The 17023-nt window shown below is 46.1% G+C and overlaps 1 protein-coding gene and 1 long non-coding RNA gene across 3 annotated transcripts in view; one reads left to right on the plus strand and one right to left on the minus strand.

Moving 5' to 3' along the window:
• The window catches only part of LOC144594375 (uncharacterized), a 142940-nt gene extending 136990 nt beyond the window's left edge, over positions 1–5950 (minus strand). For both annotated transcript variants that reach the window (XR_013547384.1, XR_013547385.1), the window contains exon 1: positions 2902–5950. This is a non-coding gene — a long non-coding RNA (uncharacterized LOC144594375). The remainder of the gene's footprint in view (positions 1–2901) is intronic.
• Positions 1–17023, plus strand: part of pmfbp1 (polyamine modulated factor 1 binding protein 1) — a 549552-nt gene that overhangs the window by 102055 nt on the left and 430474 nt on the right. The window contains exon 6 of the mRNA XM_078400784.1: positions 4776–4843. Coding sequence (XP_078256910.1) covers positions 4776–4843 — 68 coding nt within the window. The remainder of the gene's footprint in view (positions 1–4775; positions 4844–17023) is intronic.

Raw genomic sequence — 17023 nt, forward strand, 5'->3', positions numbered from 1 at the left:
ATTTCTGTTTTATTGAGATGTAGTTACAAATTATGCCCATTCATGAAAAGGCGAACGTTTGCAATAACAGTGAATAGCAGGAAATCATACAGGATGATTCCTGTATTTCTGCCATTAATGATATGGGTTGTATGAATAATGTGTTTTAGCATTCAGTGTTGATGAGTGCAGTGCCGGCATTTTTTAAATGAAGTCCACTTACTGACTGATTAGCTATGTAGAAATTGGTCTATTAATTTCTTTCACATGTATTTTGACAGTATTAAGGCTGGATTCTCTCTCCCCCTAGCTGGAGTGTGTTTGAAGATAAGCCTGCACTTTGAGGTGGAACTTTGGAAGGAACTACTGGCCAAATATCTGCTTTGTTTAGTTTTAGTTCAGTTTCTGGTCCCAAAAGTAAAACTAAGGAATTTTGACTTCACATCACATTTTTCTGCAAAATGGGTGTTTACTATATGGAGTGCTTAACAACACAATCTCTTCTAAGCTACATGTCAATTTAAATAGTCAGAGCAAATACCAGAATTGCTCAGATATGACATTTCAGTTTACATGCTGTTTCCCTCTCTGCGTACCCTCTCTGTTCTACTGAGTATTTTCTGCATCATCTGATCTTATTTCAGATGTCCAACATCTGTAGTATTTTATTTGCAAGCATGTTTAAAATCCCAGTTGCCATCCATAAAAAACAAAGTTAGTTCAGAGTTATTATTTTTAGCCAAAAGAATTCACAACATATATTGGGCTGCAATATTTGCATGATTGATGCAACTGCATGGATTAATATGACATAGAAGACCATTAATTCTACTTGTTTTCTTTATATCAGCAATTTCTTATTGCTTATTTCTTATTTCATTATCTTTTGAAGGGTATTGTTAAACTACATCCACCATCCTTTCAGGCACTGCATTGCATTGCAAATGTTAAACTTGGGGAAATGTTTTTTTTCTTTGGGTCCCCTTTGATTCATTTGTGATTTATATTATTAGTGGCCTGTTAGCAGTCCTTAAGCCACTGGAAACATTTACTCTGTGTTCACACATCATAAGTCTTCCCCTCTGAAGATAAACTACATTTTTCTAGACTATCAATATAACCTTCATCCGCAACACAACTTTAGTAAATTCAATAATCCAAAAGGGTGTGCCAAATAGCTAAACATTTTTAATTATAAGTGACTTCATTGTAAATTAGGAACCCAGCATTCTTTCATTTGTATGTCAAGGATCCCAAATGCTTTATTAACTTTTTGCTAAATTGTCAGACCTTCTTTATAAGTAATGCACTAAATCTGCATGTCTGTTTTTAGATGTTGCATCATTTACTTCATACTATTTGCTAATAATTTTTCAAATTGATTTGCTTCATCTTTGATGATTTCACCTATTCCACAAGCCTGAAGTATATCCTTTAGAAATGTGTATGAAGGAACTGCAAATACCGGTTTAAACGAAAATGGACACAAAATGCTGGACTAACTCAGCGGGACAGGCAGCATCACTGGAGAGAAGGAATGGGTGACATTTTGGATCGAGATCCTTCGAGGGCTCTTGACCCGAAACGTCACCCATTCCTTCTCTCCAGTGATGCTGCCTGTCCCGCTGAGTTACTCCAGCATTTTGTGTCTATTTTCGGTATATCCTTTGGAAGTCTGCTTCCTATCCTTCTTCCAGTGTCTCACACTTCCAAGTTTTGTATAAACCTGCACGCATAAGTTCATGTCATTCCCGGTCAACACAATCCCGGACCTGTTGAGTATTTCCACCATTTTCTATTTTTATCTAAAGAATTCCAGCTGCCTCAGTATTTGGTTTTCTAGGATAGTTGTTTGCAAGCCCGTTCCAGAAAATGTGTGTTTATGTCTGTCAACAAAACTATTTTAGTCATTAGGCATTGTGGATTAATTAACATGTTCATGTACAGCATTTCATTTCAGCTACCACTTTAAAAAATAGTTAATCCTAAAATGTTAACTTTGCTTTTATTTGTTAGATATTGGCTAATTTGTTTATCTCAAACATTTCCTGTTTACCTCAACATTGGGGATTCACCATGTCTACCAATAGTCACTGAGAATATATTGCGTTATCCCTTGTGTATGAAAAATATGCAGAATTAAATTAATTACGTTTCAGGACCGTTTTAATTACTGTTGCAAATACTGTTGAAAATTATCAAATAATATTTTTAATGAAAAATAGATCTATTTATGTCGTGGAATTTAACAGTGCAATTCGCAAAATTGTTTTTTTCCCTATATTGCGTTGGGAGAACAAAACAATTTTAATAAGCTAATTTGCGTTATTTGCATTGTGATCTGTTGTAATAATTTAAGACCTTGTTTTTCTCAGGCAGTTGACAGCTCCTTATAAACAAAGGTTGGTACAGTGTGGATCATACTGTTCTTCCAGATCTTAATTCTAATTTATATTAGCTACATGTTGTAATTAATAATCCGCACAAAACATTTCTCACAGTACATTTTCACCTTAAAGGAAACCGACTGTTCATTTTGTCTATTTATATTTGTTACACAGTTTCAAAGATTCCTACCAAAAACATTTTGATAAAAGTGATCACTTCAATTTGTTCTGTTAATAGAGAATAGTCCTCTGAATTATAGATTACTAATGATATACTTGCATAAATATATGCATAGGAAATGATTCTCATGAAACAAAAACACATTGTCAAATACACATTGAAATACCCTTTGAAAAGCCATTCATTAAATATGCAGGTCTTTTTTGTATTAATAAAAAGCATCGCAAATATTAATCAGTGCTAGCAAATGTAGATGTCATTAAGGTTTCAAGTGCTAACTTTTCATTTGCATGGAATTTGACAGTCTACACAGACGCAAAGTCAGTGCATGCATATAAATAAGTACCATCTTACCAACAGCAGTGAAAAGTGGTGACCTGAATACCAACGTTGTGAAAATCATCAGTGACTGAGTGATAATATCCGGTGGATAAATTAGTGAAAGCCATTGGAGAAATTTTTCTATAATTCAGTTATGTATGTAAAGTAGATCAAGTATTCAGTAATGGAAATAAAGGTTATCCATATTGATAAATCCATTCGAAGGTAGTTGAATTGGTACTATTCAGGACTACAGTAGATGACTACATGCACATTTATGTCATTATGTTTATAATTCCATGGCAAATGCTCCAGAATTCCAACACCATTTGATTCGAGCCACATTTATGAAGGCATTCCTCCAGAAGAAAAAGCAGAGATTTCTTGCAATAAAATTTAAATTACTTTGTATCCAAGTGATGCTCGCTGTTTTACATATCATTATAGCCATGTGAAGAACAACAGCGACATCTGCATGTCCTCTGCACAAAATGTCGCCGTCAGCAGTGTCTGGCTTTCATCGCCAGCTAATTGTACAGTAGAGTCACGATGTAGCTCATTTGAATATTAAGATTGGAAACAAAAGCGAGAGCGAAGGCAGGAACAAAGTGGCCTAATTTCCAAATGAATTCATGTGTTGTACATCAGCAAAGGATTTCCATGCTTAATTGTCTTTTTAGTTTTCCCAGGAAGTAATTTTGATTATCTGCCAGAACTCGGCAATGTTGGGGTGAATGAATTAAACCATTGAGTAGATACACAAAGGCCTGCGATTACTATGTTATTCATGTATGAAAGTGACAAAGACTCCACTGTATCTGTCGTGTTCGCATAATAGGCTTTCAGGGCAAAATAATTAATTAATCACATTAATGGTTTAATAGTGGCTATCGCAATCATATGCATACCAATCTGTGCACTATAGTTGACGCGTGCAGTCCGACTTTGAGGCAAACAAATGTTGCAACGTTAATTCACAATTTCACTTAATTTTCACTTCTGCTAATTTTTTTGTTTACTTATATAAACTAAAGTTCCCATTTTCACCGAAATTAAATAGTTATTAACATTGCTTTCCTATTAAGCAAAATTTCTATACTGGCGAATCCATGTCCCCTTAAATTTCCTTTGTTGCATAATTTTCAAAATATTTCAGCAATTTAAAATTTTAAATTAGAATTCCGTAATGACTTCCAGCCACCATGTACGAAATGTAACAAAGTCATCGGATTAAAAGCAAGAAAAAACGCAGACAGATCATTGAACAGACCAGCTTCTCTGATATGGATCATATGAGATTCGTATTGTATTCATCCCACTCTGAATACCCCATGCTTAACCAGCTTAATGATATGCAAATGAAATATGCATAAAACCATTCTACTGTAAGATGATTAAACACTTGGGACATTAACTGCCACCACATGACTGTTTGACTGTAATAATTTTAGAACATTCACTTTGATTGCGGCGTATGGAACCTAGCAGCTGGTAGAGCCCGTGACCCATTTAACGTTATCCCTCTGCAGAGAGCTTCTTTCCCCCTCGATCGTCGTTTTTTACAGGCGCTGCTGCCATTGTGTTCCAGCAAAATGCTCGAAGATTCTTTCCACACCACAAACGCATTGTTAGCAAATACCTCCTCCGTTTACATGCAGAAGCATATACTTGAAAATGAAAATTTTGATTAAAAGATATATCCACGTCTCATTGTAAAATTGCCCAGAAGATGCCAGGTTAAAATCCATCACCAGCAGAACGATTCAGCAGTCTATACACTTTGAATCTTGTGCAGTACTTGAGGAAGTTGCAGAAGTATATCCGTAACGTTGCTGTTGTTTCATGTAAAATCCATACCTAATTATTTTTAAAATTCCTTTTGTACTTTTTGTCCCTTTTGTTTTCAGCTCTCGTCAGTAATGCTGCGTGTGATGCCAACTGAACACCTTTCAGGATCCACGGCAACACTTCCACCGTAAGTAAGAGGCACTCTCTCCCATAAAAAGAGAAACATTTTAATTTCCCCATTCAACGTATTGTAGGATTTGTCCAAGTAGCACCTTTAAACCTTCTCACTTCAAGTTTGTACACGTCTCTCTGGCATCCCTCCTCCTTCATTCCCATAGTAGATCTTGTAAAAGGCTACAGATCGGCCCATTCATCTCCCTGGTGATAGCACTGAATGCAGATAAATCTCAGGCTGCCTGCCTGCTGCAAGAGTATGATTTTTATTTTCCTTGTGTACCTGGGTCAATTGATGGTTAAAAACAAGCTCCAGATTAAGTAGTAAATCTCCAATGTTCTGTCAGAAAGGATGTTCGCACCAACATTGCCTGTATTCCCATTTTTGTAAAGTGCAAGGCAGAATTTTTGCACAATCCTTGTTTTTTCTCTGAAGTGCCAGCACCCCGCAGACAAGTACGTTTGGTTCACTGTCATTCCCCATGGCATCGGGAAGAAAGCATTACTCCAATTCCTTTTGTATTTTCCTGTTGGTGTTGCTTTTGTAAACGAACTTGAATAGAACACAGGTCGACGTCGAACAAAACACTGACTCATGCTTTGACAGTTGGCCATATTGCCCCTGGCACCATGTCGTTGCTCCTGTTTTTTTTTTTCATCTCCTGGCATCTTTCGAAGAGGCAGTCGATGGCATGGCGGCTTTGTCTTCGAAGGGGGGAAAGTATCCGCAGTCGCTTCTGCACGGCCAAGCAAAAGATGATTAAACACAGACAGTGCACACATCCTTGTTTTCAACTTGAAACATGTCCTCTGAGGAAGGATTTACAGTGGAGCGCATGGTAATCCTGCCAGTTGCGCCTTCAGATATGACTTTGTGTTTGCTGTAAGGGTCTGGATAATCTCCCTTGGCTCAACAGTTCTGACAGACGTACATACGGGCCCTAACATACCCGCTGTTATCAAGAGAGCTGTGGCGCTGCCAGTGAGTGGATGGCAGTGTGCCAGCTCTTGCCATTTGCGGCTGCTTTCTATAGACTTGACACTAATTAACATAAGGGTTAATTGATTTTAAAAGCTGAAGAATTACAGTTAACATTCCCAAAGGGTAAACACACCAATAGCTTGGCATTACTGCCGAGCTGGCGCAGGGAAACCCGCAGCAGCAGCACAACAGTACCGGCTGCTTATTGGACTATGGCTGATGGGAGACGACGCTTTACAGTCTCATCTGCTACAATATGTTGCAATGATATTTTGTTATAAATAATCAAAGCCTATTTAAATAAAAGCTGGAATGAAGTTGTAGAGAAATTTTTGTCATAACCCCCTCGGGCTTTATTGTAATCAGTAAATTAGTCCCCTCTGTCATATTTGATTAAGTAATTATCAGCATATCGCTTTACCTAACATTTGAAAAGATGAGGCAAAGGGGAGAGGCTTTTAGATTTTTTAAATACTACTCTTCCTTAACCTTGTTTTTTCAGACAAGGTCATAGCTGACTAATTGGCTCAGGTGCTTAATTTAAATAAAGTACCTCATTAAAGAAAAGTTATTTCCTGCAATTAAGGGAAAAAAAAGAAAACCCAGAGCCTTGGCGCCTGCTTTACTCCGATAATTTCAGATGGTCACTGAAGGAATTTCTTTTACAAATCGGAGGCATGTTGTACAATATAAAATCCGTTCTCCGTAAAAAGAACTTGGCTTGTGGTATCAAAGCTCGCTGAATGGGAGGCAAAGAAAGGAGCTGAAGCAATGACAGGAATCCATTATGCAAATAGCCTTCATTTGCATGTATCCTACGACTAGAACATGTAAATGAAGAGCATAATTTAGCTTCGGCTGCTCTGCCTGAAACTATTACAATAAGTTGCAAAATTGGATCGCCGATGTTAAAATTAAAATTTGGCATAATTTTGCGGATAATTGTTTGTGTTAAGACAACAGGAAATCTAAACACGGTATGGATCAATATTTTGTACATCAACACACTCCAAAGACGTACAGGTTTATAGGCTAATTGGCTTGGTAAAATTGTTCCTCGTGTGTGTAGGATAGTGAAGGGCCTGTTTCAGGGCTGTATCTCTAAACTAAACTAAACTAAACATTTTAGTTCAATTTAAATCTAAACTTTATAACAAAACAATTCTTTGATCACATTCAAAACATGGGTATAAAATTGGATTTTTTTTCTTAAAGAGCAAACTACAAATTTCAAATTATTACATACCTTGATGTCAAAGGTTTTTAAAAGACAAGATTTTTGTAAAAAAGGGCAACTAATAAGAAAACTGGATATGTGATTTTTTTTAATGTTCTTTTGTTCTGCATTTGCATCAGTTGATTATACAAATTTCATCTCAAGTTTCATTTGATATTGAACCATTCTGTTTATTGAAGATAGACACAAAATGCTGAAGTAAGTCAGCAGGACAGACAGCATCTCTGCAGAGAAAGAATGGGTAACTTGCTTCTGAAAAAGGGTCTCGACCCGAAAAGTCACCCATTTCCTCCTCTCCAGAGATGCTGCCTGCCCCGCTGAGTTACTCCAGCATTTTGTGTCTGTCTTCGGTATAGACCAGCGTCTGCATTTCCTTCCTACACAATTCTTTTTATTAGTTAGTTTTGGGAATGAGAGATAATGTTGAGGTAAATGAAGGCTTCAGTCACTATTATCTCTGGATTTGCAACATCTCACACCTTTGCATTCTTATTTTACTTCTGATTCAAATGTGTGTTTCTGAAGTTCATGGTACGCATTTGAAGTCTTCTGTTCACTTCATGACAATGCTACCTGTAGCTGTTTTTTAAAAATTCATTCATATGTAGTTTTCCCTAAGGTTCCATCCACTGCATACGAGAGGATAAATGTATTTACATCAGTATAGCAATCCTCTGCTAATTTGTTAAACCAATGAATCTTCATTTGTGATTCAAGGTGGTGTCAATAGAATATTTGACTAGGTTGACACCATAATTTTCAATCATTCAAATTTACACAAATGCAGGAATGCTTTTGTTCCTCCTCATTCCACAAAGTCAGTAACCTAATTGAGATCATAATGAATAAGGATGATGTAAGATTTTTTTGTCTGTCACATTTAGTGCTACACAATACTCTTAATTCATCAATTTTGCTTTAAAATCAGTATCTACATTATTTAATATCTGACAAGTATGCAGTTTTCCGTGCTGCATGTGAAATGAGTAAAATTTGAGGTTCCCGAAAAGAGAAGTTAATAACTTAATAACAGTTGATCCTTGAACATTTGGAATCATTTTAATCATGAGCAAGCAGCAATCATCCTTTCCTCCCCTCAAATTCTATAAGAGATCGATGCATGTAATGTATGTCCATCCACCTTTTTTAGGAATGACCTTAATTCAGTAACTTGATATAATAATCATATCAAATAATATTTACAATACAATGATGTAGAAATTGCTTCAGCAGAGTATTTTTGCACGAGTATTTATGAATTTAATAGCTTATCCCTTTTGCAGCTTAACGCTACTTATTTCACTTCCTGTCATCAATATTGGAAGATTATTTTAAATGAATAGCAAGAGATTTCCATGTGGAATTAATTGATCCTTGCTTTGTGAAATGTTAGACATTATAATTGTAAATGCATTGGAAAACAGGACAAAATGGACATCAGACAAACTTACTTTATGGCAAATATTCCAGATTTTTAAAGTGTACTTCTGAAATTCTTTGTTTAAAATTCCACAACGTAGCTGGAAAGGCATATCAGTATGCTATAATTTAAGCTATCAATTTTTAAGTAGTGCGGTTATTTAAAAACAGGGAAGACATTATCCTTCCACCGTTTTTTTTTATTGCTTAACTATATTTAATAGTGTTCTGTTTAATTTTCACTTAACCAATAGCAGTTGAACATCATTGTCAGGTTAAATTAAATTGAGATGGTCGCCATTTTATGGCGCAGAATTCCTTATAATTAATCCAGCAATTGTCTGCAATTATTGTTGGAGATAGATTAATGTGGTGTGTACTGAACAACATGTCTAAAGTTGACTTTTTGCATCATGACTTCCGAGCAGTGTCAACTGGCTCAATCATCTTCAGCCACTTCAATCGTAATATTAGTTCCATCATAATATCAGGGGTGGGAATGTTCACTCATGAATGTACATTGCCAGTTCCATTTGCATCTCCTTACATAATGATGCAGATCGTCCTGTTTTACACTCTGGCCTGGCCTGACAATTAGCAAAGTAACATACGTCCCAAGTAAGTTCCAGGTAATTCTATCTAATTCTGTCAGGTCTCTCCTCAGCCTCCGATGCTCCAGAAAAAAACAATCCAAGTTTGTCAGACCTCTCCTCGTAGCTCGCATCCTCTAATCCAGGCAGCATTTTGGTAAACCTGCACCCTTTCCAAAACCTCCACAACCTTCCCTCAATGGGGCCACAGAACTGCACATAGTCCTCCAAATGCAGCCTAATCAATGTCCGATAAACAGAGTAACAGAGTAATTGTTAATTGCATTTCAAAAATGCTTCATTGGTTATTAAATGTCTCAGTATGTTATGAAGTCATGAAAGGCATATTTAAGTGAAAGGCCTTCTTCCTTACAAAACGTAAAATTAAAAAAATACAATTCTGATGTTTAATTTCAGTCAGAAGGCTAAATCTAAATCCACTTTTTGGAGAAAAAACTTGGACACAGAATTGTATCTGCTAAGTCAGTGTGAAGGCATATGTCTGGAAACTAATTGTGAAGTACCTTGCTTTGTGAACCATATGGAAGAATTTCAATGAAAGATGAAACTGAAGTGAAAACCAGGGACTTTGTTAATATTGTAGAGATCCATGAATTTTGTTCTGCGTCTAAGATGTGCCAATGCGTGGGGAAGTGTGCGATACATCCAGTTGCAGGCAAAGTATACTTCAGTGATTTTCAAACACGCTCATATAGAAACATGCTTCAACATCGTCTGTGAAGCTTGCTGCTGTATGATGTATAGGCAACCTTCCTGTGCAAATCCTAAGCTGCTGCTGGAAACTTGGTGTGGGAGTTTTCCCTGTAGGTTAGGACCCAACATTTCCTTCAGAACTACATAAGCCCCACAACCAATATTCCAACATCTACTGATCTATTGACAGAATATAAATAGCTTTCTAATAAAGTAATTTAAAGATTAGTTTAGTTTTGAGATACAGCACGGAAACAGGTCCTTTGGCCTACCAAGTCCATGCTGACCAGCGATCCCTGTACACTGACACCATCCTGAACACTAGGGACAATTTTTACCGAAACCAATTAACCTACAAACCTGTTCATTTTTGGAGTGTGAGAGGAAACCGGAGCACCTGGAGAAACCTAATGCGGTCATGGGGGGAATGTACAAACTCTGTACAGACAGCACCCTCGGTCAGGATCGAACCCGGGTCCCTGGCGTTGTAAGGCAGCAACTCTACCGCTGCACCATTGTGCTACCACAAATGATATAAAAATTGGCCATGAGCTTAATAAGGAAAAGAGGGAGCTTTCGACTTCAGGAGAATGTCAATGGTCTTGTCTGTTGGCTAAAAGGATATTGGAGTGGCACAAGAAGGCAAGGGAATATTGACAATAAGTGGAAGGATGTTGAGAACTGTGGTGGAACAAAGTGATCTTAGAATGTGTGTACACTGAATGTTTAAGACAGATCATAGAAAGAATAGTAAGCCGTACATGCTCCACCATTCAACACAATTGTGGCTGATCACCCATTTAAGTACCCTCTTCCTTTCTTCTGCCCATACTCCTTCATCCTTTTATCATTAAGAGGTCGGCACGGTGGAGTAGAGCTAGAGTTGCTGCCTTACAGCGCCAGAGACTCGGGTTTGATCCAGGCTTGGAGTGCTGTCTGTACTGAGTTTGTATGTCCTCCCCATGACCGCATGAGTTTTCTCCGGGTGCTCTGATTTCTCGCTGCGCTGGAGCAACTACATACAGTTCGGGTGATCACTCAATGTTCAGTCCAGGCGGGGGACCCTGAGCTTCCTGATTTCCCACTTCCATCGCTCATCATCCCACCAGCATGGATATTTCTGCTAGTGCGTTAGAGAGAGGATGGGCAAATGCTTCGGAGCAGCACCTATTCCTGGCCATTTCAATATTGAATTCTGCACCTTCCTGCCCTCACTCACCTGCCCTCCATCTCTCTCGCCCTCCCTTTTTCCTGCACTGCCTCTCCCACCCTCTCGCTCTCACCCGCCATTATTATCCCTCCCCTCCCTATCTCCCCACTCTCTCTGCCACCAAACCTCTCCTTACCTCCCTCTCTCCTGCCCTTCTCTCTCGTCCTCCCTCTCTCCCACCCTCCCTCTCTCCACCTCCCTCACTCCCACCCCTCGCTCCCTCCCATCTCTCTCCCCTCTTTGTCCTGCCCTGCCTCTCTGTCCCACCCTCTCCCTCTCACAAATCATTCTCTCTCCTCCCTATCTCCGGCCCCCTCTCTCATGCCCACTCCCTCACCCATCCTCTCACTCACCTGCCCTCTCTCTCACCCGCCCTCTCTCTCACCCACACCCTCTCACTCACCTGCCCTCTCTCTCTCACCCGCCCTCTCTCTCACCCGCCCTCTCTCTCACCCGCCCCCTCTCTCACCCGCCCCCTCTCTCATGCCCACTCCCTCACCCATCCTCTCTCTCACCCGCCCTCTCTCTCACCCACACCCTCTCACTCACCTGCCCTCTCTCTCACCCGCCCTCTCTCTCACCCACACCCTCTCACTCACCTGCCCTCTCTCTCACCCGCCCTCTCTCTCACCCGCCCTCTCTCTCACCCGCCCTCTCTCTCACCCGCCCTCTTTCTCACCCGCCCTCTCTCTCACCCGCCCTCTCTCTCACCCGCCCTCTGTCTCACCTGTCCTCTCTCTCACCCGCCCTCTCTCTCACCCGCCCTCTGTCTCACCCGCCCTCTCTCTCACCCGCCCTCTGTCTCACCCGCCCTCTCTCTCACCCGCCCTCTCTCTCACCCGCCCTCTCTCTCACCCGCCTTCTCTCTCACCCGCCCTCTCTCTCACCCGCCCTCTCTCTCACCCGCCCCCTCTCTCTCACCCGCCCTCTCTCTCACCCGCCTTCTCTCTCACCCGCCCTCTCTCTCACCCGCCCCCTCTCTCATGCCCACTCCCTCACCCATCCTCTCTCTCACCCACCCTCTCTCTCGCCTGCACCCTCTCTCTCACCCACCCTCTCTCTCACCTGCACCCTCTCTCTCACCCACCCTCTCTCTCACCTGCACCCTCTCTCTCACCCACCCTCTCTCTCACCTGCACCCTCTCTCTCACCCACCCTCTCTCTCACCTGCACCCTCTCTCACCCACCCTCTCTCTCACCTGCACCCTCTCTCTCACCCACCCTCTCTCTCACCTGCACCCTCTCTCTCACCCACCCTCTCTCTCACCTGCACCCTCTCTCACCCACCCTCTCTCTCACCTGCACCCTCTCTCTCACCTGCACCCTCTCTCTCACCCACCCTCTCTCTCACCTGCCCTCTCTCTCACCTGCACCCTCTCACCTGCACTCTCTCTCTCACCCGCAATTTCTCTCTCACCCACCCTCTCTCCCGCCCTCCCTCCCTCACAGCTTGCTCCCTCAACCTTCCCTCCCTCACCCATTCCGCCTCCCGCCCTTCCCGCTCCCGCCCTCCCTTTCACTCCTGCCTCTCTCCCGCCCTCCCTCTCACTCCTGTCCTGCCTCTTTCCCGCCCTCCCTTTCCCAGCCCTCCTCCTTCCCTGAGCCCTTTCTCACATCTTTCTCTTCCTCCCTCTCCACCACCTGCCACCTCTGCCCCGCACCCTCTCTCAACCCCTCTGTCTCACCCCCTCCATCTCCAACTCCCTCTCTCCCGCCCTCTCTCTCTCCCCTTCCCACTCCCCTCCAGCCCTCACCCCTCCATCCTTCACCCCACCATCCCTCCCCTCACCCTGCCCTCTCTCCTGCCCGCCCTCTCTCACCCCTTCCTCTCTCCTGCCCTCCCTCTCTCCCTCTTCTCCTCCCTCTCTCCCACCCTCTCAATCTCATCTAACCTAATTCACTCTCCCCCTCCCTTTCTCCTCCTCAGTCTCTCTCCCCTCCCTCTCGAATCCTTTCATCTCTTCCATCCCTCTCCATTCCATCTATCCCCCTTCATTTCTCTGCCCCCTCCCTCTCTTCCCCTCCCTCTCTTCCCCTCCCTCTTTTCCCCTCCCTCTCGTCCCCTCCCTGTCTCCTGCCTTCCCTCTCACCTGTTCTCCCTCTCTCCCTCTCCTCCCTCTGCCACCCTCTCACTCTCATCTACCATTTTCTCTCCCCCTCCTGATCTCCCCCTCATTCTCTACCCTCTAAACCCTCCCTCATTAAACTCTCCATCACTCTCCCATTGCACTTTTCTCCATCTATTCCCCCTCCATTCCTCTCCGCTCACGCTTCCCCCTCTCTCCCCCTCTCTCTCCTGCCCACATCCACCCTCCATCTCCCTCCCCCTGCCTATCTTCCCCTCCCTTTCTCCTGCCCTCTCTTCCGCCCTCGCGCTCTCACCCACCCTCATTCTCTCTCCCTTTTTCCCTCTCACTCTCTCCCGTCCTCCCTCTCACACCATCCCTCGCAATCCCCACCCTCACCGCTCCCTCCCCACTCCCTCCCTCCCTCCCTCCCTCCCTCCCTCCCTCCCTCCCTCCCTCCCTCCCTCCCTCCCTCCCTCCCTCCCTCCCTCCCTCCCTCCCTCCCTCCCTCCCTCCCTCCCTCCCTCCCTCTTTCCTCATCTTCACCTCCATCTCTCCCCTTGCCTACCCTTTCCCCTGTCCTGCCTCTCTCTTCCGGCCTCTCGCCCTCATTCTCTCTCCCCCTCCCTATCTCCCCCTCCCTATTTCCCCCTTCCTATCTACCCCTCCCTCTCTCCCCTCCCTCTCTCCCCTCTCTCTCTCCCCCTCCCTCTCTCCCCTCCCTCTCTCCCCCTCCCTATCCCCCCATCTCTCTCTCCCCCTCTCTCTCCCCCTCCCTATCTCCCCCTCCCTATTTCCCCCTTCTTATCTACCCCTCCCTCTCTCCCCCTCCCTCTCTCCCCCTCTCTCTCTCCCCCTCCCTCTCTCCCCTCCCTCTCTCCCCCTCCCTCTCTCCCCCTCCCTCTCTCCCGCTCCCTCTCTCCCCCTCCTTTTCTCCCCCTCCCTCTCTCCCACCGTTCCTCTCGCCCGTCTCTCTCCCCGGCCAATTACACCCACCCTTTCTCCTGCCCTGTCTCGTTCTTCTGCCCTTCGCCCTCATTCTATCTTCCCCCCCTCTCACCTGCCCTTCCTATCTCTCCCACCTTCCTCCTGTCGTTCCTCTCCCCATCCCCCTCTCTCTCCCTACTCCACCCCTCCTCTCCTTCCCTCCCTCTGTCCTGTCCTCCCTATCTCCTACTCTCCCTCTTTCCCCCAATCCTCTCTTTCCCTCTCTCTCCCTCTCTCCCTCTTTCTCCCTCTCTCTCCTCTTTCCCTCTCTCTCTCCCTCTCTCATCCCTCTCTCCCCTTTCCCTTTCTTCTCCCCTTCCTCCTTCACTGTCCCCCTCCCACACTCCCCCCTCCCTAACCCACATCCCTCACCCTTCCCTCTCTCCTTCCCTCGCTCTCTCCACCCCACCCCTCCCCCACCCCACTTCTCTCCCGCCCTCCACTCTCCCCTCCCTTCTCCCCCGTTCCCTCACCCCCTGCCTTCCTTCACCCCTCCCCTTCTCCTATCCCCCTCTCTCCTGCCCTCCCTCTGTACCAAACTCCCTCTCTCATTCCATCTCTATATACCTCAACCTCCCTCTCTCTCCTCCTCTTGCTCGCTCGCCCTTTCACTCCCCCTTCCTCTCTCACACCCTGTCTCTCTTCTACTCCCTCCCCATCCCTCTCAGTCCTTCCTCTCCTCATCCTTCTTCCCCCCCTCATTTGCCCCTCCCTCTCTCCCTCTCCCTTGTCCCTCACTCTCTCCCCTACCTCTCCCCCTCCCTTACTTCCCATCCTCCCATCTTTCCATAACCTCTCTATCCTCAACCTTACCTCCCACACCCCTCACCTCTCCCACCAATCTCTCACCCCTTCCCATCTCCTTCCCATCTCCTGCCCCCCCCCCTCCCACCCTCCCTCTCTCTCCCCCTGCCTATCCTGCCCTCCTTCTCATGCCCCGACTCTCTCTCTCCTGCCCTCATTCTCTCTCCCCCCTTTCTCCCCCTCACTCTCTCCCCTCCCTCTTCCCCTCCCCCTATCCCTCTCTCCCACTCCCAAACCCCCCTCCCGCCCTCCCTGTCCCACCCTCCCTCTCACCCCCAACTTCCCTTTCCCCCTCCCTCTCCCCACTCCTTCTCCCCCTCCCTCTCCTCCCTCCTTCTCCCACTACCTCTCCCCCTCGCTCCCCACCCCCTCCCTCTCTTCCCCCACCTTCTTCCTCCCACCTCTTCCCCAACACTCTCCCCCACCCTTTTTATCGTCCCTCTTTCCCTGACCCCACCCTCTCCCCCTCCCTCCCTCTGTCCTGTCCTCCCTCTCCCCAACCTCTCTTTCTCCCTCCCCCTCCCCCACCCTCTCCCCTCTATTCTCCTCTCGCACCCCCCCCTCTCCCTCTCCTTCCTGCCCCTCTCCCCCTCCCTCTCTCTCTCATGCAAGCCCCATCCCTCTCCCCCACCGTCTTGATCTCTCCCCTACCTCTCACCCTCCCTCCCCCTTCCCTCCTCTCCTTTCTCCCCAATCTCTCCACCATCTCCCCACACCTCTCTCTTCCACCCTCTCTCTCTTTCCTTTCTCCTCCTATCCCAAGCCCCAACTCCCTCTCTCCCCCTTCCCTCGCCCTCACTGCCCCCAGCTTCTCTCATCCACCTTCTCCCCCATTACCCTCCCACCCGCTCTGCCCCTGCGTCTCTCCCTCAGCCCCATCCCTCTCCTCCTTCTCAGTCCCCCCTCTCCCCACACTTTTCATACCCCCTCCCCCACTCTCTCCGTGTTCTCCCCTCCCCTCACATTCTCCCCCTCCCTCTCCCTCTCTCCCCTCACCCTTCTCCCCCAGCCTCTTTCTGTCACCCCCGTCTCCCCCTCTCCCCCTTTCTCGCTTCCCCTACCTCACCCCCCCTCCCTCTCTCCCCCTCCCTCTCTCCCCCTCCCTCTCTCCCCCTCCCTCTCTCCCCCTCCCTCTCTCCCTCTCCCTCTCTCCCCCTCCCTCTCTCTCTCTCCCCCTCCCTCTCTCCCCTCTCCCTCTCTCCCCTCCCTCTCTCCCCTCTCTCCCCTCTCCATCTCGCCCCTCTCCCCTCTCTCCATCTCGCCCCTCTCCCCCTTTCTGGCTTCCCCTACCTCACTCCTCCCTCCCTCTCTCCCTCTCCCTCTTTCCCCCTCCTTCTCTCTCCCTCCCTCTCCCCCTCCCTCTCCCGTCCCTCTCTCCCCCTCCCTCTCTTCCCGTCCCTCTCTCCCCCTCTCCCTCTCTCCCTCTCTCCCCTCTCCCCTCTCCCTCTCTCCCCTCTCTCCTCTCTCCTCTCTCCCCTCTCCCCTCTCCCTCTCTCCCCTCTCCCTCTCTCCGCTTTCCATCTCTCCCCTCTCCCTCTGCCCCCTCTCTGCTTCCCTCCCCCCTCTTCCCTTCTACCTCCCTCTCTTCTCTCCCAATCCCTCTCTACCCCCCTCCCACCGCCCTCCCTCTACCCCCTGCCCCATTCCCCATTCCCCATCTATCATCCCCCTCTTGTCCCACTGCCTTTCTTTTCCCCCTCTCGCTCCCCCCTGACTCTCTTCAACTCCCCCTCCGCCCCCCCCCCCTCCCACCCCCTTTCTTCCCCACACTCAGTTCCATCTAATTTTCATTCATCAGCAAACGTAGACATTTGGCAGTGGAAGTGTCCATGTAGATCGTGATAGCCGTTTCCCCGAGCAACAATCCAGGGGTGACATGAGGCATGTGAGTAAAATGCATAGGAAGGGTCCCAACCCGAAACATCGTCTGTCAATTCCCTCCACAGATGCTGACTGACCTGCCGAGTTATTCAGCACTTTGTATTTTACTCAACAATCCCTGTGGAACCCCACTAGCGATAATCTGCCAATGGGAGAAAGATTCCAACACTGCTTTCTTTCAGTTATACAATTCTCAGTCCATCACAGTGCATTACCACCAACTCCGTAGGATTTAACCTTGTTGTCCAGCCCTGTGTGCTTTATCAAAAGCTTTCTGCCTATCTAAATATGTTACATCCATTG

This window comes from Rhinoraja longicauda, chromosome 6 (genome assembly GCF_053455715.1).
Source record: "Rhinoraja longicauda isolate Sanriku21f chromosome 6, sRhiLon1.1, whole genome shotgun sequence".
Taxonomy (NCBI): Eukaryota; Metazoa; Chordata; class Chondrichthyes; order Rajiformes; family Arhynchobatidae; genus Rhinoraja; species Rhinoraja longicauda.